Below are 25,497 nucleotides of genomic sequence, written 5' to 3'. Positions count from 1 at the left end.
TACTTTTCATGGTGTTTATGAGGATTAACCAAAAGAACATATGTAATAAAATGTCTGGCAGAGTGCCTAATATTATTTGTGTAAGTTAGCACCCCCCCCCCCTTTGCCTACTCTATGCTTATTATCCTTAAATAGTCATGAAGGAAATGCTTAGAGCAGTGAGTCTAAGTAGCCACACTTTGGGTGCATTTTGGTACAAGTAGCTACATTCTTAGTCATTAAACTGAAGAAAAATTGAAAGGATATGAATTAATGTTGAAGAGTCATACCTGTGTATTGTCTATTAGGCAATATGTAGTGTTCAGATTCTATAGTGAGACTGCCTGGGTTTGAATTTCATCCTAATACCTACTGTGTGTGTGTGTGTGTGTGTGTGTGTGTGTGTGTGTGACCTCAGCCAACTCATTTAATCTCTGCTTAAATTTCCTCATCTGTAAAATGGGAATAATAAAATATAGGAGTGTTGTATAGATTAAATGAGCTAATATATGTAAAGTTCTGAGAGCAGTATCAGACATGTGGTAAACTATATATAAATGTTAGCCTTTTTTTTTAAGGGTTTATTTATTTAATTGAGAGAGTGAGAGCATGAAGTGGGGGAGGAGAGGGAGAAGCAGACTCCCCACTGAGCAGGGAGCCCTATGCAGGGTTTAGTCCCAGGACCATGAGAAGTTGCTCTAATAGTGGGACTTTTAGATCAGGTAAGAGGAGAAGGGTGGACGTGGGGGGATGACTGTCTTATTCTTCATATCATGTTGGCTTGATCACACTGACTTGTTAACCTTAAAGCCAATACTTTTAGCCCAATTGCCTATGAAAACGTACCTGCTCTAACATTTCTATTACTTTAACTTGACAAATCAAGAACATTTTTACAGGCTAAACATGTGATAAGAGCACTTAGAATTTAATAGAGAACAGGTATGAGTGAACATATTGTTTGCCAACAATTTTATGCTGCCTGGTAAATACAACTAACAAAACATTATTACTGGGGATCCCTGGGTGGCGCAGTGGTTTGGCGCCTGCCTTTGGCCCAGGGCGCGATCCTGGAGACCCGGGATCGAATCCCATGTCAGGCTCCCGTGCATGGAGCCTGCTTCTCCCCCTGCCTCTGTCTCTGCCTCTCTCTTTGCTCTCTCTGAATGAATAAATAAGTAAATCTTAAAAAAAAAAAAAAAAAAGGTATGTGTAAACTTGCATACCTGGCATAAAAACTATAGAGATATGAAAATCAAGGGATCCCTGGGTGACGCAGCAGTTTGGCGTCTGCCTTTGGCCCAGGGCGCGATCCTGGAGACCCAGGATCGAATCCCATGTGGGGCTCTCGGTGCATGGAGCCTGCTTCTCCCTCTGCCTGTGTCTCTGCCTCTCTCTCTCTCTCTCTCTGTATGACTATCATAAATAAATTAAAAAAAAATAAAAAAAAAACCCATTATTACTTTGGTAAAGGAAAAAGCATGAGTTGCTACCTACCATTCTCAGAAACTTTCACTTTGAGGGACTGGGTCCTATGAATCATGTTCCATGCCTGGTTTCCATCAGTCTTCTCCAGAAGACCCATAAGTTGGTTTTATTCATCATTAGGATGTATCTTTATCAACAAACAATTAAATATGCTTAACTTGGGGCTACGCAAAAGACTGCTGCCCTGCCTACTTTCTCTTTGGAATTTCTGTGATGTATTCATCACTGGTATGTGCTGTTGGAAAGTATTATGTTTAATTTAAAGGATAAGATACACGTTTATAATTATGTATGGTTTGTTTATTTATCTATTTTTTAGATTTTATTTACTTATTCATGAGGGACACAGAGAGAGAGGCAGAGACATAGGCAGAGGGAGAAGTAGGCTCCCTGCTGGGAGCATGAGGTGGGGGGGAGACACTCAATCCCTGTATCACGCTCTGAGTCGAAGGCAGATGCTCAACCACTGAGTCACCTAGGCATCCCAATTATGTATGGTTTAGGTAGATAACATAAATTAGTATTTTCTTGGTGTCTACGGGGAATAGAGACAGCCCAGATGTTTTGATTATGTAATTGGGAATTGACTTAATGGCTGATTTAGGTTTTTAAATAGTAGAATATTTTATTTGCTACTTACTTAGTAATTATTAGATGAGGCAAGTGGAAATGGTAACAATCTCAGAAGTGGTGGTGGTCTCAAAGGCAAGAGTGAAACAAGGATGGTCAAAATCTGACTGAATGGTAGTTAGGTCAAATATGCCTGGCTCTTTGTGTATGGATAAAGTTCTCTTCATCCATATGGTAGGATACAACCAAATGATAAAGTATATCAAGTTGGAGTTTCCTATTTATTTATTTATTTATTTATTTATTTATTTATTTATTTATTTATTTATTTATTTTATTATTTATTTATTTATTTATTTTTTGGAGTTTCCTTTTTAATTTCTACCAGCAGATTCTATTATTTAAAGGCATTAAGTAGCTTGATGGCAAAAGACTGTCTCTCTGTGTCTGTCACTGAGGAATTGCCCCAGATGCCCACTGTGGATTAATAGTCAGGAGACTTGGGTTCAGGTGCTTTTTTTCCTCTCTAACTGGCAAGGCAGTTTATCTCAATGTTCTCTTTTGTAAAAGGAGATGGATAGAAGTAGGTGGTCTTGCCAACCCTGAAACAAATATGTATCCCAAGACTTTAGTGATCCATGTGTAGTCACACTCAGAGGTAAATTATCCAGTCCCTCTGAATAGGTATACCTTCTGTGCCATTTGTGTTGTATGAATTATGAGCACCAAGCAATTGTGTTTAATAAATTCCCATGTATTTTATGTTTACATAGATCTTTAGGCTGATAACAAAGAATGTATAAGGTGGGAAAAGAAATAGCTTTCTGAAATAGAATTGTGTATGTATGTATTTTTAAAATTACAAATATGTAAGAAATGGGATATTAGGACCAACTTTCTTACAAGAAAGCATGGAATTAGAAAGCATCTAGACTTTGGAGTCAGACATTGGTTTTAATCTCTGTCTACCACCTACAGTTATTTTCACTAACTTCTATGATTCTGTATGCCGACCTCACTGAGTTGTTAGGAAGGTGAAATGAGATGATGCTTCTATAACATTTGGCTGAGTACGTGACACTTATTTTAGAAAAGATCTATAAGAAAGAAATAAAAAAATAATTTGGATAAAAATAGTTTTGGAAAGCATTATATTCTTTGTTTGCTATAACATAGGAAGTGATTGCTCACTGATCAGTTTATAAATTTTAGAAAATCTAGTATGGTATTTTAGAGTCTATGGAATATGAAAGATCTTTCTACTTAGAGAAAATATTTGGAGTTAGTTTACATTTAGAATTCCTAGAAAGGGTGGTGGATTTAAGGAAGTTTATAGTATAAATGCTATTTATATTGAAAATAGATTATTAGATGCCAAATGGAGCTAATGACCTAATGATGGGTTAAGTGTCGAGCTAATGCTGTATATATATATATATATGTGTGTGTGTGTATATATATATGTATATATATATACACATACACACACAGAGATACACACACACACACCTTAACGGTCCTGTTATTAAAGATGTGCATGCTTTTTATTTTGGTTACTTTTTTATTATGCAAGTAGTATAGACACATTACACAAAATTTAGAAAATATAGATACATAAAAAGAAGAGTATAGGGGCGCCTGGATGGCTCACTCAGGCATCTGACCGCCTCAGGTCGTGATCTCAGGGTCCTGGGCTGATCTCAGGATCCTTGAGCTTCCCACGCAGGGGGCAATCTGCCTGTCTCCCCTCCCCCTTCCCTTCCTTCCTGCTTGTGCTCTCTCTCCTCTCTCTCTCTCAAATAAATAAAATCTTTAAAAGGAAAAAAGTATAAAAATTACCAATAATCTTACCATCCAGAGAAAGCTACCATCAATCAGTATTTTGGGGCATACATATTCTTCCGGACATCTTTTTTTTAGTAGGCTCGTGCTATTATAAGTGAAAACAGGTTTCCTGCTTTTTTCACTTATAATATTATAAACATATTACCATATTAATAAATATACTTTTACCATGTAATCTATTTAATAATATACCATGTAGATTAGATACATTACATAATTAATTAATTCCCTGTTGTGGAAATTTTGTTGTTTGTGATTTTTCAGAAATTGTATTGTTTCTTCAAAAAATAACTTCATTGAAATGTAATTCACCTACCAAACAATTCACCCATTTGAAATGTATAATTCAGTGGCTTTGGGATATTACATTGTTAATTTTTTAAAATTGTGGTAAAATACAACTAAGATTTCTCATTTTAACCAGCTTAAATGTACAGTTGAGCAGTGTTAATCGCATTCACCATGTTGTACAGCCATCACCACTTTTCTAAAACTTATTTGATATAGAAACAGAAACTGTGCCATTTAGCGTTAAGTCCCTATTCCTCTCTTTTTCAGTCCCTGGTAACCTCTGATCTACTTTCTCCCTTAATGAATTTGCCTATTTTGTATTCTTCATACAAGTGGAATCACAATATTTGTCTTGTTGTGTTTGGCTTATTTCACTTTAGCATACTGTTTTCAAGGTTTGTACACATTAGCATGTCAGTACTGTATTCCTTTTTATGGCTGACTGATGTTTCATAGTTTGTACATATCACATTTTGTTTTTCCATTTATCTGTTGTGGGACAAGGGTTGCTTCTCTACCTTTTGGCTATTGTGAATCATACTGCAATGAACATTGACATACAAGCATCTGTTTGAGTCTCTGTTTTGAATTCTTTTGGGTGTGTAGCTAGGAATGTAATTGCTGGGTCCTATGATAATTCTGTTTAACTTGTTGAGGAACTGCCAAACTTTTCCGCAGTGGCTATACTGTTTTTACATTCCCATCGGCAATGCATAAGGGTTCCAATTTCTTCACATCCTTACCAACACTTAATTATTTTTGGTTTGTTTAATTATAACCATCCTAGTACTGTGAAGTGGTATCTCATTGTGGCTTTGATCTGCATTTCCCTCATGACTAGCATGAACATCTTTCATGGACTTGTTGATCACTTGTATATCTTTGAAGAGATGTCTATTCAAGTCCCTGACCCATTTTTTAATTGAGTTATCTTTTTGTTGTTCAGTTATAGGAGTTCTTTATTCTAGATATTAAGCCTTTGTCAGATAGATTATGTGCACACATGTTATATTTAACCTTTTGAGGAACTGCTTGACTTTCTCATAGTGGCCGCACCACTTTACCTTCCTACCTTCAGGGTATAAGGGTTCTAATTTCTTGATGTACTGGCCAACACTTCTTATCTGTTTTTTTCTTTCTTTTTTTTAAATAGCTATTCCAGTGGGCGTGAAGTGGTATCTTACTATGATTTTGATTTGTATTTCCCTGGTGACTAGTGATGTTGAGCAACTTTCCCACTTTCAAGCTTTCAAGCTTACTGGTCACTTGAATATCTTTGGAAAAATGTGTATTTGGATCCTTTGTCCTTTGATGTTATTGTTTTTCTTTCTTTTTTCCTAGAATATTGCATTTTAAAAATTACCTTTTTGTATTGGGTTATCTTTTTTATTATTGAGTTATAAAGTTGTTTACATATTTTAGATACAAATCCTTTATCCAGCTATATGATTTGCAAATATTTTCTCCCATCCTGTGGGTTGTCTTCTCATTTTTTTGATAGTATCCTTGGAAGCACAGTAGTTCTTAATTTTGATGAGGCCTTACGACTTGCACATTAGGCTTTCTATTGCCTATGATGCAGAGATTAAAAAACTGATAAGTTTTAAAAAGAGGGTAACTGGTAAGTATATGTCTTACACCTGTAAATGAGAGTAGAGGGTGGGGGAGAGAGGAGGAGAGAGAGTGGTGGATGGAAAGAAAGAGTGAGAGTAACAGATTCTTAACTACTTTCTTGACTGATTGTAAGGCATAGTTGATGCCACGGTAAGTCAGACTACTGGGCTGGGTGAGAGAAGTTGCCCATTTTGCAGATGGTTTCCAGCATTCTTCCTGTTGTATAGTCATGGCAGGAAAGAAAATTTGCCATAAAATTCCCCATACATTTACCACTTTTTCCTGTATATGAAGAAAATGAAGCTCTAATCAAGAACTGGGAGTCCCTTATATTTTGCTCTACATTATAGAAATGGGTATAGTTCTCTGTGGCCAACATTGAATTCCAGGCTGGGCTAGGATTTGATTTTGATGGCTGTGCTATCAAAAATGTGTATTCTTAGACTGACTTTGATTGATTGTTGATGCACAATGTTATATTAGTTTCAGGTGTACATAGTGATTCAGGATCTCTGAAGGTTATGCTATGCTCATGGCAAGTGTAGCTACCATCTGTCACTATATGATGCCATTACATTATTATTGACACATTTCCCTATATTGTATCTTCTGTTTTCATACCTTATTCATTCCATAACTAGAAGCCTGTATCCCCCACTTCCCATCACCCATTTTGCTCATCCCCCATCCCTCTGGCAAGCATCAGTTTATTCTCTGTATTTGAAGATCTGATTCTGCTTTTTGTTTATTCATTCGTTTTGTGGACTTTAATTTTAAATTGAGCAAAATGTAATGAAACTAAATTTTATACACCCCAAATTTAAAATATGTACTATCTTTTACAGCCAAATAAATAATGGTTTTGCTCACACTTTCTTCTATTTGTACAGGTTGGTGGACTAAAATGAAGATGATTCTTTGTTAAAGTTAAGCAAGATTAATTATGTCAGAAAATGCAATTGAAAGAGGTTGCTTGGCACAGTAAAGTTCTGAAAGTGCTCCAAAGGGTTATTCTGTAGACTAGAGGTAGTACAAGTATATTGTCTTTGCCATGAAGGTGTCATTTCCAGAACAACTTGCTTATAATTTTGAATTCTAGTTTCTAAAGTGGGGCTTCATTGAAATATGTTTCCTTTTAAACCTTTGCTGCTGTGCCTTTTGGATTCTCTCAACTGAGTGTTGTCTCTAAATTTCCATCTGTTTCTAGGCTATAAAACTGGACTGTTTTCTGTCTCCTTCTATAACTCTTGACTTCATGCCCATGTAGTATGTTTTTGTGTTGCTATATTATACTTTTGTTTCTCTTTTGTTTAAGAAATGGATCACTTTCCAGAGAAAGTTTTATTCAGACATTTGAATTGGTTTTTGCTATCCTCTACAATGATTTAGTTTTAAATTTTAAAAGTTTTTGATTGTACAGGTACTGTTTCCCTTTCTTCTTGAAATTACATGTTTTTTTATATAGGGATTTTATCCTTAATGTGAGGCTATTTTGAATTTCATCTTGCTGTTTTCTTAGGATTTTATATATACATATGTATACACATATATATGTACATTTTCTTTTTAGATTTTTATTTCTAAGTAATCTCTACCCAACATGGAGCTCAAATTTATAACCCCGAGATCAGGAGTTCCATGCTCCACCAACTGAGCTAGCCAGACACCCAAGGATTTTATATTAATAAAACATTTAAATGAATATTAATTTTTCTTTGTGGTATTTGCCATTAGAGATGTGTGGATAGTATACATGCTTTAGATAAAAGCATATAAAATTAAAACTTTAAAAAGTTAATATGTATGCGTGTACATTATAAAAGATTCAAACATTTTGAAAGTACATAAAGTAAAAGTGAAAGTTCTCCTTAACTTCAGGGTACTCCTTATATAATCACTTATTAATTTTTGTATGTGTGCCTTTCTGGTCCTTATTTTTTTAAAAATGTAAATTCCATGCCCAACCTGGGGCTTGAACTCACGATTCTGAGATCATGAGTAGCTCACTCTATCAACTGAGCCAGCCAAACAACCCTCTGGTCCTTTTTTGACGTGTCTATACACAGATATAATGCATGTGCACATATGTGCATACATGTTGCCTATTTTGTGACTTGTATTTTTTTGTTTAGCAGTGTATCTTGGATAGCTTTCCATATAGATAGTCTACTTCATTTGTAATAAATACAATGATCTGTGTAGCCACTTGTATTTTGGTGAACATTTCTATTTTGTTTACAAATGATGCTGCTGTGAACATTCATATACAGAACGTCTGTGTGTATGTGTGACTGTTTCAGTAGTACAGCTCTTACAGACGGAAGTACTGAGCCAGAGGATGTGCAAACTTAAATTCTGATAGATTCTGCTACATTGCCCTTTAAAAACGCTGAACCAATTCACACTCCCACAAAGTATGAGGATGCCGGTTTTCCCTCACCTGCACCTCCATTCTTGCCATAGCCAGATAGAGCAGTCTTTTTTTTTATTTTACCAATCTGATGAATAGAAAATGGAATCACATTGTTTTAATTTGCATTTTCATGATTACCAGTGAAATTGAGCATCTGTTCTTTACTTCTTTTCTGTCAATTGTTTATTTTTATCCTTTGTCCATTTCTGTATTGAAGTTTTTTTATTTGTTAGTATGATCTCTTTATGTACAGTCTGTATTACCCCCTTTCACCTTTGTATGGTTAAGAACATTTTCTTCTAGGCCCTTGTTATTTGATTATATTTATGATATCTTTCTTTGTTCTGAGGTTTTTATTATTTATGTGGTCAAACATAAATCTTAGCTGACTTGGTTCTTTTTTTTATTTTTATTTTTTAAAAGATTTTATTTATTTATTCTTGAGAGACAGAGAGGGGCAGAGACATAGGCAGAGGGAGAAGGAGGTTCCCTGTGGAGAGCCTGATGTGGGACTCAATCCCAGGACCCTGGGATCACTACCCGAGCCAGAGATGCAATAGTGGTGCACATTATTTTTCTCTAATACTGTCATAGGGTTTTTGTTTTAGTTTTACATATAGTTTGATGTAGGAATCTGATTTAATTTTTTCCCAGGTGGGTAACTAGTTGCACAAGTATCATTTAATAGATAATCTTTTCCTCTTTGATTTTTAATTTCATTTAAATTTATTTAAACTTTTTTTTTTTTTTTTTTAAGTAATCTCTATGCCCAATGTGGTGCTCAAACTCACGACCGTAAGATCAAGTTGTATGCTCTACTGACTGAGCCAGCCAGGTACTCCTCTTACTGATTTTTAAATGCTAAGTCTATTACTTATTGAGTTCCCATTTACACTTGGGTCTGTTTCTGGACTGTTGACTTTCATTGTTCTGTTTGCCTATTTTTATACTAGTGTCCTACTGTTTTAATTATTATAATTTTATAATATTTAATGCCACATGGTAAGACAAGTTCCCACTTCTAGTTGTTAAAATTATTTTCAGGTTTGGCCATTCTCCTTTCACATTTATACTGTCTGATAGGGATCCCTGGATGGCGCAGCGGTTTAGCGCCTGCCTTTGGCCCAGGGCGCGATCCTGGAGACCCGGGATCGGGTCCCACGTTGGGCTCCCGGTGCATGGAGCCTGCTTCTCCCTCTGCCTGTGTCTCTGCCTCTCTCTCTCTCTCTCTCTATCATAAAATATATATATATATATACATATATATATATACACACACACACACACACAGATAAACTTGAGAATCAGTTCATTAATTAAAAAATTAATTCCAATTGAATTTTGATTGAAGTTGCAATAAATTCAGATTAACTTGTGGAATTTTAAAATATTTACAGTATTGCATCTTTCTATTCAGGAACACGGACAGAATGCCTTCTTTTTACTTATTTTTTTAAAATATTTATTTTTTTAAGTAAACTCTGCCCATTGTGGGGCTTGAGCTTATGACCCCGCGATCAAGAATCATACTCCCTTCCGGTTGAGTCAGCCAGATGCCAGTGTTTTTTTTTTATGATAGTGGTTTTAAGGATTTCTAATTTCTTTATATAATTTTTGTACGTTAGTCTTAGGTATAATCCTAAATTTGTTTTTATTGCTGTTTTGAATAAGACCTTTTAAAATGTATATTTTCTAATTAGTCATTGCTAGTTGATTGGTAAGATATTGATCTATTTGTTTATAAGCAAGATAAATTCCTGTTGGTTCTCATAAATTTTTAAATGTATTCAAATACATCTCTGATGCCAATTTTTGGAGCCTCTGCCTTTGAGACTATTTGCTTAGTGGGTTGGATTGTCATTTGTTATACTATACTTGCTCTGTAGTTATTTATTGACTTTGCTCCTTTCTTGTGTACATTTGTATGCTGTTGAGCCGGTTTGGTAGATCTTTTCCTTAATTGGTATGTAATTTGTAGGTTAGCCGCTGATTATTTTGGCCTTTGCTTCAGGAATAACCTGAATATGTTTGTCTAGCTTCTCCCTGAAGTTAGCAGGTCTCATAGTAGGTCTTAAATCCAGCAGTATAGACCATGTTTTTAGAAGTATGTTCTTAAGGAGTTGCCTCTAGTTGTAATAGCTAATATCGATACTTTGCTGTAGCTGATGCATAGTATAGATATTATTTCTGATAGTATAGATATTCTGTTTATAAATGAAGAAGCTGAGATCTAAGAAAGGTAACATAAATTTTCCAGTGTCACACAGGGTTGTGAACAGAGTTCAGTTTTAAGACTTGATCCCTTAACTTTTACAAACGTTCAGTTTTCTGAGGATGTGATTTCATGCAAGGTTCTGTGTTCTTGTGGTTCTTGCTGAATTCTATTTCTCTAAGTGTATTTCTCCGTTAGTTCGATAATTTTGCAGATACTTAAAATGCTATGCTTGTATACATTACTGAATTCAGAATTTGGTATCCTTTGCGCATTTTACTCAAGAGTTGATTCGTAAATCCAAATACATGCTAGCTGTTACAGAGAACCTGAGCTATTAAAATGTTGTGGCTCTTTTGTGATGAGGCTTTTTACAAATTGTAGTCTCAAGCATTTTTGTCTCTTAGGGTGACTTTGTTATTTTTGGTATTCTTTAGGTAAATGATATTCTGATTTTAATGTTACTTGCTTTTTAAAAAATAAGAAACAAGTACAACTAGGTCTGCTTACTATTTTAAAAACCTCTCTTTTCTAAGGTGAAATAGAGGCAAGGGTCTTTATCTGAGTGGTTTGATACATGTCCTCCAAGTGTTCTCACAGGAAATGAATTAACTGAACTCTAGGCTCTTAGGCCACCTGCAACAATACTTGGGTTGTAGTGATATGAGTGTGTAGCTTGTAGGCCTTACAGTGTACGAACTGATCATTCAATTAACAAGATCAGAGAATGTTTCCTAACATTAACAAGACCTCTGTGCCTGTCCATTAATGTTGGAAGTTTTCAAATTATTGCTTCTGAGCTTCTGGAATCTCAAGAGGTTTCTGGGCCTAGTCTTCATCTTTGACCATTTTCCATTCCTTTCTAATGTAAGGAGTACAGATTGATTAAGAATGAGTGAGATGAATTAAAAGAGAAATACTGGAAATGACCAACTGGAATGAAGTTGAAGTGTGAAAATTCCAATTTACAGTTGCTATAAGGGCCATTTGGTATGTAAATCAGGTACTCACATCCTCCGTTATCTGAGAGCCTTCTGCAAACTGTTGGAGGAATATACAGGATTACACAAGTGGGCAGAGAGTATTGGGTGGTTTCTAACTCACCTTTGCTTTGTTTTATTTATTGTTCTTTTTGCCCCACCTCTGAAGAATCAGCCTCTTCCCCAAGCAGATGGTGCTGGTAAAGACTGAATTCCTTAAGAAAAGTTAATGCAAGTATAAAGAATTGCCTTATTATTTAATAGTAGGCTCTGGTCACTTTCTATATGTAGGTCACTGTTACATCCTGTTTACCTCTCCTGAAATGTTACCTGGCACTTCATAGATACTCCCTAATGTCTAAATGTAAATAAATAAATATTTATGGATTCAGAATAAATTCCAAGTATTGCCTGAATTTAGGTTTTCTTATATGAAGAGCAAAACATTGAGGAAAATGTTTAATGTTATAATTGTGTGCAGTTGAATGGATTATATCCCTCTTCTTTTCAAAATATAAATTTTTAAAATATCACTCTTTAATTAGAAAAAAGCACATTTCATGTTAATTTAAAATCTGTCTGCTAAAGCTTTTTGCTTAAGAAAAGGTTTAGCTCTGTTGTAACTTCCATAGCTTATAGTTAATATGTAGATTTGCAATTAAATAGGCATGGTGAAATGCAGTGCATATATTTGAAAATACAGTGAGAACAAACTAAAAATGAGATTGGAAATCCACTAAGCAACTTAAGTTAGCTATTACACTCAACTTTTCTCACACTGGATAATCTTTTGTTTTTCTTTTAATACTGATCTTTCTTTAATGCTGATTATAGAAAATACCCTTTTTCAAACTTCCTGTGGATGAAACTGGAGGGAACCTTAAATATTTGACCAGTTTTCAGCATCTGAGCACCGTGTAGTGGTTTTTACCTTCAAAATAATGTAAGTTCCCGAAGACTGGTGGATTCTGTTCTTGGAAGGTCCTTACCAGACATCTCATTTAGAGTAATTGGAAAAAGTTCTATTGGAAATGCCTTTGAAGTGAATGGTAGGCTTTTATAAAATGTTGCTGGGAGGCTGTAGACTCTAAAGCTGTTGTTTGCAACAAGCACCAGACTGGTGAATCTGGATGACTTTGGATAGTCCTTGCAGCATTTCTGGGTATTCTGTTGGCGCATTGTTGACAGTATATAACCAAAATTTAGATTTTAGGGTTCATTAATCTTTAGGGAATGCAAAATAAACTTAGTCTTAAATGCTTCATAGATACATCCACTATTTTAAAGGACATTCAATAATTTTAATGCACACAGTTGCATTAAAAATCTATTTATACTTAATATATCTGCTATGTGTCCTTTCTTATGAAGCTCAGAAGCAGCCCCATATACTTTCTAATTGCCACACTAACTAGAGGAGGTATCCAGCAGCTGGATCTCTACTCGCTTCCAAGGACTTGCCATTTATGCATCATTTTTACCTTGAACTCTTTTATGAGGTTGTTGTTTTGTTTTTGGTTGTTTTTATTGATTTTGTTCACATAGAACCACATTACTTAAATTAAGAAAGAAGGAAAGACGATTGCTGATAAGTGAGAGAAGTCCCATCAAGATGACTAGAGATTTAATACTATAAAATAGTCAACATTCGCCTAGTTGTAGTAAAAATCGAGTGCCATTCTATCCTTATTGAGAACATGGTGCTTTTTTTCTCCCTCCAGATTTTAGTATGTGGTTTATAAAAATTGATTGAGTTGTTTTTCAGTTTCTCAACGGAGAAAATGAAAGTAAAAAGCTCAGACCATTACTCTAAATGAATTTTTATACATTTGTCACTTGAAAACTATTTTTAGTTGAATGGTAGCTTGTAATTGTATTTATTGTAGTTTATAGTATTTATAACCTGCTGTGGTTTTGAATGTTGCTCTTAAGATCGCAGTTAGTGACCCACTAGGTTTTAATTGCTAGGAAATTTCAGAGAATGTGAAAAAGTTTTGGTTAAGCCTGGGGAATAGCCATTCTTGCTTTCCTCAAAATTGGCATCAGTGACTATTTAATGACAACAGAATGCTTTAAAAACATGCTGCCTAAAGTCTAGCTGTTATTAAAATACCATAATAGCTAGTGTGTAAGTAATAGTTGCTTTTTTGTTGTAGAAACTCTGTGGTAAGAGGAAAGCTTCAGCAAAATCCTTAAAAATATAGTATAAAAAAGCAGTAAATAGAGGATTTTTAAAAATGGGATATGGATGAGAAAGAGGAAGACACATGTTTAGATCTGACATGCTTACAGTTATTTAAATTCCTTGTTTCCTTTGACTTTGCAGTTAAGGTTGTTTTCTTTCTTTTTGACAAAGTGTGTGTAATTATTTTTTAAAATATCATTTGTATACCTCTACAGTTTACAACTAGTGTCTCTTTTAAAAAAGTGATATGCCAAAACCCATTTTAATGCAATATAAAGCTTGGAAATTTGAGCACTTCAATGTCAGGAAACCAACACCGTATGTACTAATTTCTAAATTACTAGCTGGGCTTCTAAATGTATGTTGTTCATGCAGCAGAGGCAATTCGTACAGAGCAGTCTGTGTGGTTGGTGCTTCACTAAGCATTTGCCATTGTTTAGTACTGTTTGTCTTTACATTTATTCAATATTACCATATGCTATAATCTCTAGACCAGATGAGAACATCCAGCAAGCATAGACTTCCAAGCAGGAAACAAAATAAGTTGTAGGAAATGGAGCTGCTATAAAATTTTATGGACACTAGTTGCAAAATGCTTTTTGAAAATTGTAATAGTAAGTGGGAGAGTGGGTCACGCCTCATTTTTTATAGTCTTTTCTACACCCATCTTTCAGAAGTTTCCTTATGCTTGGTGATCAAAGTAGGCATTTAAAAATGGTGTGGTGTGGAAATAATTTTAGAATAACAGTTTAAATAATTAAACATTTTGTATTCCATTTTCTGTAAGCGATGGGAGGGTTTTTTTTTTTTTTTAAGACTATTTCAACAACTAAATCCACTTTTGATTATTCTAATGGAAGGGGCTATATGACTAAGAGACACAAGTGACACTGTAATTTTGTTTATTCTCATCCAACTTTATGCCCAGTTTTAGTCAGCAAGTAAACTATTTAGAGTTTGTTTTCCTTTGCTGACTACCTTACTGCTAGCTTACTTTTAGCTAACGATGTTTAGAAATAGAAAAAGGGGTAAGGAATATATGCCTTCTGCATCTAAAAAAAGAAGACTCACCATAATCTGGGTAATTGAGAATTTTTATGAACTGTGCAATTGAAACATTCTACTTTAAAAGGGAGATGGGAATGTGGGCTTCCTCAATTTTTTTTTTTTAAATTATTTATTTATTTATTTATGATAGTCACACACAGAGAGAGAGAGGCAGAGACATAGGCAGAGGGAGAAGCAGGCTCCATGCACCAGGAGCCCGACGTGGGATTCGATCCCGGGTCTCCAGGATCGCGCCCTGGGCCAAAGGCAGGCGCTAAACCGCTGCGCCACCCAGGGATCCCAAGGCTTCCTCAAATCTTAATGTTGAAATTAAAGATAAATTTAAGATATTAAATATTTATTATATACCTAAATATGAATGAGATAAACCCATTTAGGAAGTTTTTAAAATTTGGGGTGAGATGATTGTTGTAACTGAAAATTGAATATAGTTCTGAGTGCACTGATATTTGAGAATAAAAGTGTATTTTTTAAAATATTAAGTGTTTTTTTATTTACTTATTTATTAAAAAAATTTTTAAAAGATTTTATTTGAGAGAGAGTATACTAGCAAGTGGGGAGAGGGGCAAAGCGAGAGGGAGAAGCAGACTCCCCACTGAGCATGGAGCTCCACTTGGCGGGGTAGTCTTGCAACTTTGAGATCATGACGAGGTGAAATCAGGAGTCCTTGGCTTACCTGACTGAGACACCCAGGCACCCCAGAAACGTTTTAAAAATAGATTTTATAGTTCTTTTGATAAATGGAATGTGTATGTTCATGATGAGGAAAAAGCTTTTCATTATTCAGAATTATTTCTTAGATCTGCATTGTTTTCTCATTCTAGTCATGGGAAAATGGCAGGGCAACACTACAGCATCTTATCTGACTTAGTCAGCTATTACCCTATACCCCGACCTAATGCATCATTTGTAAGTCCTACATAATAATGATCATCACAATCATAATAATATACTACTCACCTTTCATAGGCTATTCATATCTATTATTTCATTTAAGCCCTTTGGTCTTTCCATGAAAACCATTAAAGTGAGTGTATATTCGTGTGTGTGTGTGTGTGTGTGTGTGTGTATAGTATAAAAACGGTATATATACATATAATATAAAAAATGCTTCTTGGTTGTTTAAGATAAGTATCATCATAATGGCAAAGAGGTAATTGAGGACTTCTACTATGTGTCAGGCTCTTTGGTAGGAAACTTACACACGTTATCTCATTTAGTCATCACCACTAACTTTTATAAAATAGGTCTCTGTATTCCTATTTTATGATGAGACCTCTAGTTGCAACTAGAGGAAGAGAAGATGGACTTTTAAGAGGGGTAAGGAAGGTACTGGTCTAGGTAGAGAGACAGTGATACTTGAAAACACTATTTGGTTATGTGACCACTCTCCAGAAAGTGGTCAGGAAAGTTAATTTATTTTTTTAAGATTTTATTTATTTATTCATGAAAGACAGAGAGAGAGAGAGAGAGAGGCAGAGACACAGGTAGAGGGAGAAGTAGGCTCCATGCAGGGAGCCTGACGTGAGACTCTATCCTGGCACTCCAGGATCACGCCCTGGGCCAAAGGCAGGCGCTAAACCGCTGAGCCACCCAGGGATCCCAGGAAAGTTAATTTTGTGGAGGAGGTTGGACTTGTGCTATTTACTGAGAAAGGGAACAAACCAGAAAAGGGTTAGTATAAGTGCTGATGAGTTTAGTTAGGATGTCTTAAGTTTAGGGAAGGGAAGCAGAGATCTTACAGAAGGTAGGTATAACCAACAGTGGTAAGATTTTTTTCCCCCCTGAACTGTATAGTTTTTTGTTAGGCATTTCTCTAGACATTATTAATGACATTTAAGTTTTGATTGTGTTTATGAAGGATTATAATGAAATGTTTATGCCTTGAATAGTTACATAAATTTTGGGATGATTTCATGGTATGTTACTGTTATAGCTACCATGTCCTACCAGGTTGAGTATGTTTTTTAAGCAAACTTGATTATATGAAATCTCAATTTTTAAAATTATTTTTTAAATATATAAGCAAAGCTTGTTTATTGTAGAAAAATTAGACTAGAAATTAACATGAAGGAAAAAATTGATAGTCCTACTACTGGATTTCATTATTATTTTTAAAATTTATTTATTAGAGAGCAAGGTGGGGGAGGAGCAGAAGGAGAGGGACAAGCAGACTCCAGACTTAGTGCACATCCAGATGCATGGCTCAATCCAAGATTATGATCTGAGCCAAAATCAAGAGCTGGATGCTCAACTGACTGAGTCACCCAGGTGCCCCTGAGTTGAATATATTCTGATTTTTCCTCCTATGTGTTGTTCCTTTCAGAAATATGGCTACACACACCTTTCTGCAGGAGAACTTCTTCGTGATGAAAGGAAGAACCCAGCTTCACAGTATGGTGAACTCATTGAAAAGTACATTAAAGATGGAAAGATTGTGCCAGTTGAGATAACCATCAGTTTGTTAAAGAGGGTAAGGAGTGTGAATGCCAGCCAATTTAAACCAGCATGGAAATGAGAAACTAATTCTATCTTTTCTTTTTCTTTTTTTTAAATTCTACCTTTTCTTTGAGTAATGGAAAAAAATGAGAGTAATAAATTTCTTGCTTGTGGTAGGTGGTCATGCTTTTTGGGAATAGCACTACTGGACATTCTACTTTTACCTGGGAAGAAATTAGACAGTAGCAAGCATTCTCTACCTTGATCTAGGATCAGCTAGCTCAACTTCACATCTACGTACGTGTCCTCAACTCTTCCCCAGTGTGCAGTGTCTCACTTGCATTTCTATTCTTCCTTTTTCTTTTCCTTCCTCCTTCTCCTCCTCCCCCTCACTTTTCCCTTTTCTGTTTTCTTGTAAGCTGTAAGCTTTCTTTCTTCCCTCCCTCCTTTCCTTCCTCTCTTCCCTTTCTCCCTTTTTCCCATGACCCTGCTATTGTTGCTGTTTTCTCAATTTTGATGTTTCCTTTTGTGGTGAATATGTCACCATCTTCAGTATGAAATATGGAGATCAACAGCTAGCAAATTTAAATATGTCTCATCTTAAAAACAGATATCTTGCATGTACATGGTAACTCTCCACTATAGATTTCCAAGACTAGACATTAACAGGTATTTTGACATATAAGAAACAGTAAAGGAGAAATGCAGGAGTGAAAACAGCCAAGAAATAGTTGAAACCTAGTGGAAAAGAGATACATATGAGCACCTGGATGGAATCACAGAAACTTGAGGTGGAAGAGTGGCTCATTTACACACATTCTTACCTTTTGTTTCAGAGATTGGAATAACCTGCTTCCATTTCAGAATATATCCTCTCTCCCTATTCTCTGGATTAAATGCCTTGTCTCCACTTTATCACTCAGTATTGTGAAAAAGTGGTCACATTTTACTTTTTCACGTTCTGCTCTTCAGCCCTCTGTGGTCAGGTTCTACTTCCATCTTCATTGAAACTATTCTTGCTATTGTTAGCAGTGATCTTCCTTATCAAATCTAGGGGATATTTTTCGTTATTTTTCTCTTTTTTAAAAAAGAATTTATTTGTTAGAGAGAGCCAGGAGTAGGGGAGGGAGAAGCAGACTCCCCACTGAGCAGGGAGCCCAATATAGGGCTCGGTCCCAGGACCTCAGGATCATGACTTGAGCTGAAGGCAGACACTTAATGGACTCAGCCACTCTCACACCCCTTTGGTCATTTTTCTTATAGTACTTAACTTTATTCACTGTCTTTTTGAAACTTCTTTGTTCTCTGTGACACTGTTTTTCTTGATTCTTTCCTATTTCAATGGCTATTGTTTTTTACATCTCCTTGCAAGTTTCCTAAACCATGATGTTCTCAGGGTTTTATCCATAGTCCTCTTCTCCTTTTATGTATTTCATGCTGGATGGTTTTAGCCATGTCCAAGGCTTTCATTATACTAATAAATGCTAAAATCTATAGCTCTAGACACAACTTTTTTTCTGAACTCCAGACCGATTAGATATCCATCTGAATATTTGGCAACTGTCTCAGTGTATCAGTGTATCATCTAAAATGTAATCACCCGGGCAGTCTGGGTGGCTCAGCAGTTTAGTGCCGCCTTCAGCCCAGGGCCTGATCCTGGAGACCTGGGATCGAGTCCCACGTCGGGCTCCCTGAATGGAGCCTGCTTTTCCCTCTGCCTGTCTGTCTCTCTCTCTCTCTTGAATAAGTAAATAAAAATTTAAAAAATTAAATAAAAAAATGAAATGAAATGAAATGTAATCACCCTTTATCTCCTTTCCTGGTTAATGGTTCTACCATTTGTGCCCAAATCTGAAATCTCGGAGCCAGCCATCTTGTATTTTCCACTTCTTCAATTTCCCAAATTCAGTGAACAAACCTTTCAATTATCTTCCTCTTAACTGTCTTTGATATAGTCTTTTTTTTTCTCCTTTACCACTGTCACCTTAGTTCAGATCCTCTTTTCCTTACCTTGACCATCACTAGAGCCTCCTCATGAATCTTTTTGCCTTTAATCCATGCTTACCCCTTCTAATTCATCCTTCATGTTGCAATCAGGGTGATTTTTTTTTTTTTTTTTTTTAGAGCTAGAGAGTGAGTGTGAGCAGGGGAGTGGGGCAGAGCAGGAGGGAGAGAGAGAATCTCAAGCAGACTGCAGAGCCCATCACAAAGCCTGTCACACGGCTCCATCTCACAAACCTGAGATCACGACCTGAGCTGAAATCCAGAGTCCATGCTCAACAGACTGAGCCACCCAAGCACCCTAGTCAGGGTGATTTTTTTCCAGAAGGTGATATAAGCATATTTGCTTAAAATTCCTTAGCAATCCTTTGTTGCTTCCAGAATAAAGAGCAGTTCCTTAGTGTGGTGTAATAAGTTCTTCATTAATCTTACCCCTACCTACTTTTTAGTCCTATCTTTCACCACTCTGTGTGTGTCTTAATATTCAGTTTTCTCAGCTTACTTCAGATTCATTAAAATTGTTATGCTTTCTCATTTCTGAGCCTTTATATATCCAGTTTACATCATCTGGAGTACCTTGACTCCCATCTGCTTGCCACTTTGCTATTTAGGACTTAGCTCCACTGCCATTTCTCTGATAAAGCTCTCTTGGGCAGTTTCCCTGGTAATTTGTGCTTTATTTTGTTGTCTTATCATTGCATCTTTTCCTATGTCCTCATAGAACTTAGCACATTTACTTACATGTAATTGTTACCTGCTGAACCGTGAGCCTCCCAAGAGCCATGTTACTGTTCATGTTCCCTGGTAATTAGGCCTTGAATAAATGTATGTTGAGTGAGTAGCACACCTCTTCAGATATCTTCCTCTGTCATAATCAGGGTAGAAATGCTGTAGCAGGGGCTCAAAAATATTCTGTGAAAGTTTTGTATTACTAGAGGATATTGGAGAAGCAAATGCTGGGATAAAGCCAACTTTTAGATAAAGGAATTAGAGGACCTGACAGCCTTTGTTCTTCGTGAGAAACAAGGAGCAGTTTGAGCACTGAGGGGACTGGATGTTGATGTGCTTTGGAATAGAGGTTGCTCCAGAATTGGTCAGAGTTCTGCATCAGTGCATACCCCATGGTGGCTGGCAGTGGTGAAGATTTGGAAACTAGGGACCTGCACCTCCCATTCACATATTTCAACATTCCGGTCTCAGACTTTGGCTAGGAATGGTGAAGCATGCTACTCTTGCTGTCTTCCTTGCTTGTATTCTTTCCTCTGCTACCTGTGTTTTGGGGTAGCCAGTGGCATTTAAAATTTAATTAGCTTCAGTCAAAAATGTATTAACTTTTATGCTAATAATTAATGCTTGCAGTCTCTTTATATTTGTCCAAAGCTTTGTGCAATTGGACTTGAATTATTGCGGAGAATCTGAATGCCTGCAGAAGCAGCATACTTCTTCCTATAGCAAAATGACTTGGGAGGGGAGAGGGGAAGGCAAGATGGGGTCTCTAGTAGCTGGAGCAAAGGTACTGGTTAATGCTTATTTTTTTTTCTTTCTGCTATTCATAACTTTGTGAATGTATATGTGAAAGTAATAAATGCTTACTGTAAAAAATTTAGAAACTGCAGAAAAAAACATTGTATGTGTATGTATATGTATATTGGATTATTTCCTTTAAGTCTTTTTTCTTCTATGCGCCCTCCACTCTTTACTGATGATTTAAGGAATAATAATAATAACAAAATACTTATATCTCCCTCACCCGGCTTAAGAAATTGGATTTCGTTAATGTGTTGAACCTGAATCTTCCTTTTCTTTTAGGAAATGGATCAGACAATGGCTGCCAATGCTCAGAAGAATAAATTCTTGATTGATGGGTTTCCAAGAAATCAAGACAACCTTCAAGGTTGGAATAAGACCATGGATGGGAAAGCAGATGTGTCTTTTGTTCTGTTTTTTGACTGTAATAATGAGGTAATGAAAACCTTCATCTGCTCATGGTCTTTAAGCAACTGATGGTCACTATTAGAGAAAAACAAAGTGACTTTTATATTTACATTTTATATTGGCAACAATATTACTTGAACTGGCAAATTGGATGGATGGAACAGCACTATCTTGAGGCTGCACTACTAAAAACTATTTGGCATCAGCAATCTTGTGGGCCTGAAATTTGCTTTATTTTCAAAATAACAAGTATTTGTTTTTTTAAAGGCTTTATTTATTCATGAGAGACAGAGAGAGAGGCAGAGACATAGGTTCAGGGAGAAGAAGGCTCCCTGCGGGGAGAAAAAAGTTTGAAGAGATTACAAAGAACCCGACATTAAAACTAAAAAAGAAACATGTAAGATAGCTTGGTTGGTTTGGGAAAAAAAAGTTTAATTTTTCTTCTAAGAGTGAAATGATCTTGAGAAAAGCAGGAAAGCCTTTTTTCTTCCTGGTACTTCTAATAACATACCCAGACATACCTTTAAATAACTAAATGAATTTCTCAGAATCATTTAATTAGAAGGCCTGACTGTTTGACAGCTGTAATATAACTTCATTAAATTAATGCCAACAGCCTGAAAGAATAAGAATCTAAAGTACTGCCTTGAAGGAAGTTGGCTATTCTTGGGTTGAATTGCAAATGTGCCTCTGGTGGAGAGACTTACTGCAGCCTTTGAGTTGTTTTAAAATGTAACTCTTTTTCCAACTCCCAAAAATATGTTTTCACTTATTCTTCAAAGTTAACTTTAGAATGTTACCGCAGCTTTATAACTAAGGAATGTTTATTCACGATTAACAAGGGATACTTTATTCAAATGCAAATATGTTGACTCTTAAATATTTGGATATTTATGGAATTATCAAAAAGTAAGCAAAATGGAACAAAGTTTGAGGCATGTAATTCATACCTAATAAGTTAATAATATATCCTAGATGGAAGCATACACATACAGATCTTCTTTTTATTGCGGTTTTAAAAAAAAGTACACAGGAAAAACTGAGTCATGAATGAATTCTTATTATGCTCTGTACTTATTTAACCTAGTTTATATAAATTGAACCACATGTTTAAATTTAAAAGGACTTTGCATGTTGATTAATGAATTAGACAAATTAGTTTTAATGTCGGGTTCTTTGTAATCTCTTCAAACTTTTTTCTCTTTTCAGGTTAAAAGAATGGCAAATGTGAACAGCAAATTCACATTTTTTTTTTTTTTTGTAACGACTGTTTTATTTATTTCTCTTTTTAGATCTGTATTGAACGATGTCTTGAGAGGGGAAAGAGCAGTGGTAGAAGTGATGACAACAGAGAGAGCTTGGAAAAGAGGTACTTTGCAGAATTTACACATTGCCACCTCAGACTCAGTTTGGAACTTGAGGAGCAGATTAAATACCTGCCTCAATTTGCCCAGAAAAAGAAAATGGGATGCTTAAATATGTAAAATGTCTGGTCTAAGAAGATGATAAGGGAGTCGGTTGGGTTGGATCTGGGTTGTGCTCTGAGCAGTCCTATAACCTGGGGAAGAATGAGGGAGTACTTAGAATCTTGAGCATTATTTGCTGCTTTTGCAGAATTCAGACCTATCTTCAATCAACAAAGCCAATTATTGACTTATATGAAGAAATGGGGAAAGTCAAGAAAATAGATGCCTCTAAGTCTGTTGACGAGGTGAGTATCCCTAGCTTGCCTTAAAAGTCAAGTAAAAATGTGATTTAGTGGGGGCGGTGGGGTAGGTAGGCAGGAGACAAAGAGAAATGGCAGATTAGTTTGTTTGCTTTTAAAGACCCCGGAGACAAAATGGAAAATGAGATTTTTTTTCTCCATTTTGAATAACATCTAAAATAGATTTTACAACTTGAGACTTGTTCTTCACAAGAAGTGGATGGTTTATTAATTCCAAACCTCTTTTTTCAAGCACTGGAAAATTGGCATTTTGAGAACTGTGATTTGGACCATGTTCATTTTTAAAAATATCTAATGTGAATGGGGCCCCTCAAGGGCCCCAGGCTGCTTCCAACTTATCATCACAGAGCACAGAGCTCCAGGGGAGTAGGTCTTCCAGACCTAGCTCTTCTCACCTCCTCCAAAAATCCATAATTTCTAAACTGCTATGCAAGCCCTCAGTGCCCAGCAGCTTTTTCTGGTGTCTCTTAATCCAACTCCTCTCGCCTTGACTCCCTGAGTCTTTCTTTCTGGACCTTTCTTGTTTATCACATAATTCTAGGTTTATTTTTTTATTTTTTTTATTTTTTTAAGATTTTATGTATTTATTTGAGAGAGATAGTGAGCATGAGCAGGGGAGAAAGAGAGAGGGACAGGGAGAAGCAGACTCTTGCTGAGCAGGGAGTGACCCCAAGACTCTAGGATCATGATCTGAGCTGAGGGCAGATGTTTAACCAACTGAGCCCCAGTTCTATTGGTTTTTTATCCATTACTCCTTCCCATAGAGGTGAGGTGATACATCAGGGAACTTAGTGCTTTAGAATCAAAAGTAGAAAAATAAGCTACTTCAGTTTACATTTTATCAAATAATTGCTACTGATCAAGAAGTTTGTTTTGTCCTGAAACCACTAATAAAATTGAATGTATGTTGTTCACAATTATGTATTTATGATATTATATGCCATTGTGTAAAGTAAAACAGATAAAACCAAGGAATTACAGTATTTTTTTAATGATACATCTTGAAAATTTATTTAAAAAATTGACCTTTTAGCAGGAACTTAGCCATATAGTGTTTTAATAATACCTGCTTTTAAAATTACTATTATTTTTGTCCTTTACAGGTTTTTGATGAAGTTGTGAAGATTTTTGACAAAGAAGGCTAACTCTAAACCTGAAAGGAAACTCAAAATCATGCTTGAATATTGCTTTGATAGCTGCTATTACAACCCCTTTTTAAGGCAATTTTAATCTTTCATAATTACATCTCAATTAATGGCTGGAAAGAATATAGTAAGACAAATTAAATTTTTTATCTTAGATTTTTTTGGTTATAGGAGTAGAGAGTAAATTCGGGTCTAATTTTATCTTAGCTATGGTGCTCACCAAACAAAGAAGGATATCAGCTAGTTCTTTGTTTTTACTCAAAAAGCATATCCCTTTTATAGTTTGTGCCTTCTGTGAGCAAAACTTTTTAGTATGTGTGTATATCCCTTTAATAATTACAACATGTTAGGATTAGGGATTCCCCACTTCCTCGTTTTCTTGCAGGTTTTAAATTTCCAACCTGTTAAGTGAATTTGTGGACCAAATTCCAAAGGAACTTTTTGTGTAGTCGGTTCTTGCAAAATGTGTTTGGTAAACAAACTCATAAAAAGAATTCCTAGAAGTGTTTTAGTATTTATCAAATAACTGACCATTTCCTACAGAAAAGTAAGAAAACTTAGGCTTTGCTTTATTACAACTTATACAAAGTTGTGTGACAGGGCATCTTCTTTGCTTCCAGGGATTGGGTTGGGGTCACTGGGGGTTCAGAGCCTGGCAGAGTTGTCAGCTTTATTCTGACATAAGTCTGAGGGTAAGAGGCAAGGATCACATCTAATGACATGTGTTCCTATGCTCTATTATATAGTGTTATTAATGATTAAACTGATCTTAACAGAATTCCTAGCAGTGGAACCTTGAAGTGCATGTATTAGGTTTATGGTAAATGATTTGGTTAGCATTTTAGTAACACTTCATTCAGAGTGTTTTTGTTTGTTTTTTAGACTAAATGTAGGGCTGGTATGAAGTAAAAAACATCTAGTGGTTAATTTCCCATTCGTGTTTTATTTTCTTGAATCCTTTTTTTTTTTCAGTTATTTGTTTAAGGAGATTTAAAAATCATTGCACTTTGGTCAGAAAAATAATAAATATATCTTATAAATGTTTGATTTCCTTCTTGGCTACTTTTATTTAGTATATTCTTTTTAGGCATCATGTTGAAGCATTGAAAGGCACAGAATTAAAAAAAAAAAAAAAAGGTTATAGAGTCCAAAGGAATTTTCCCTTAAATCCATTCTTCCTTTAAAAAAATCTCTGAGAAATTTGTTTTCCCCTTTCTTATCTTTTTCTGCCATTACTAATGCAGAGTGATTTCCAAGGTTCTTAATGTGAAATTTATTAAAATGTTTCTCATTTTTAGCACTTATGCTATTTGGTATACAGGATTAAGTCAGGTAAGGAATTTTGTCTTTGTGTAATTAGATTTTATATTTAAAGTCTTTGGGAATAGGAGCACCTGGCTGGCTCAGTGGTAGAGCATGCGTGATTCTTGATCTTATGGTCCTGAGTGTAAGCTCTACTTTGGACATAGCGTTTACTTTAAAAAAAAAAAAAAAAAAAAAAAAGTAGTAGTATAAGGTCATTGGGAATAGTGAAGGCAATTTATGGTTGTTTTACATTATAATAGGTTTATTTCTTTGTGTATTATGAAATTATTAATGATACATT

At 35.5% G+C, this 25,497-nt stretch overlaps 1 protein-coding gene across 2 annotated transcripts in view; it reads left to right on the top strand.

Annotated features, from left to right (window-relative positions):
* Positions 1–24,938, top strand: part of CMPK1 (cytidine/uridine monophosphate kinase 1) — a 31,974-nt gene extending 7,036 nt beyond the window's left edge. The window contains exons 1-6 of one of the 2 annotated variants that reach the window (XM_072772231.1): positions 15,470–15,554; positions 16,972–17,118; positions 20,895–21,047; positions 22,313–22,389; positions 22,635–22,731; positions 23,850–24,938. In XM_072772231.1, coding sequence (XP_072628332.1) covers positions 15,480–15,554; positions 16,972–17,118; positions 20,895–21,047; positions 22,313–22,389; positions 22,635–22,731; positions 23,850–23,891 — 591 coding nt within the window. In that variant the 5' untranslated portion in view covers positions 15,470–15,479 and the 3' untranslated portion in view covers positions 23,892–24,938. Of the gene's footprint in view, positions 1–15,469; positions 15,555–16,971; positions 17,119–20,894; positions 21,048–22,312; positions 22,390–22,634; positions 22,732–23,849 lie in introns of those variants that run through there. The other variant, XM_072772230.1, reaches the window with a different exon arrangement.
* The last annotated feature ends 559 nt before the right edge of the window (positions 24,939–25,497 follow it).

This window comes from Canis lupus, chromosome 13 (assembly GCF_048164855.1).
Source record: "Canis lupus baileyi chromosome 13, mCanLup2.hap1, whole genome shotgun sequence".
Lineage (NCBI taxonomy): Eukaryota > Metazoa > Chordata > Mammalia > Carnivora > Canidae > Canis > Canis lupus.
This window is presented reverse-complemented; position numbering and strand designations above follow the sequence as displayed.